Genomic DNA, 406 nt, shown 5'->3' with positions numbered 1-406 from the left:
GGGTAGGCGATGAACTCGGGTCTCTCCTCCTCCCCGTGGTGCGACTTCAGGAAGACATTCAGCATGCTCACTCCCACCCCCGGGAGCGCCACGAAGAAGGTGAGGGCCTTCCACATGCGAGCTGCGGAAAGGCCGTGAGCGCTTAGCTCCGGCCAGGGGCCGCCCGGGTCTCTCTCTCCTCCCCTCCAGGCTTCAAGCCAAGGTCACACACCCGCCCCGCCTCACCCGCGAGGGGACCCGGCCGCCGACCCGAGCCTCGGTACCTGAGCCTTCCCCGCCGTGGGCGCCACTCGACATAGGCCGCCCCACCTGCGGGCGGGACCGGCCTAGCAGCCGAGAAAGCCGGGACACAGCCACCGCTGCCGCCACCATCTTGGTCCCGGACCACCCACGCGCCGGAAGCGGA

At 70.2% G+C, this 406-nt stretch overlaps 1 protein-coding gene across 1 annotated transcript; it reads right to left on the bottom strand.

Moving 5' to 3' along the window:
• Nucleotides 1-2: 2 nt before the first annotated feature.
• Nucleotides 3-406, bottom strand: LOC105742868 (cytochrome c oxidase subunit 6A1, mitochondrial; the record flags this gene model as incomplete). The annotated part of the gene is made up of 2 exons (XM_023720936.1): nt 264-406; nt 3-121 (listed from the first exon to the last, which is right to left on the bottom strand). Coding segments are annotated over exons 1-2 (228 nt in total), but the record flags the coding sequence as incomplete, so codon positions are not given.

The sequence above is a fragment of the Octodon degus genome, unplaced genomic scaffold (assembly GCF_000260255.1).
Source record: "Octodon degus isolate 3935 unplaced genomic scaffold, OctDeg1.0 scaffold00079, whole genome shotgun sequence".
Lineage (NCBI taxonomy): Eukaryota > Metazoa > Chordata > Mammalia > Rodentia > Octodontidae > Octodon > Octodon degus.
This window is presented reverse-complemented; position numbering and strand designations above follow the sequence as displayed.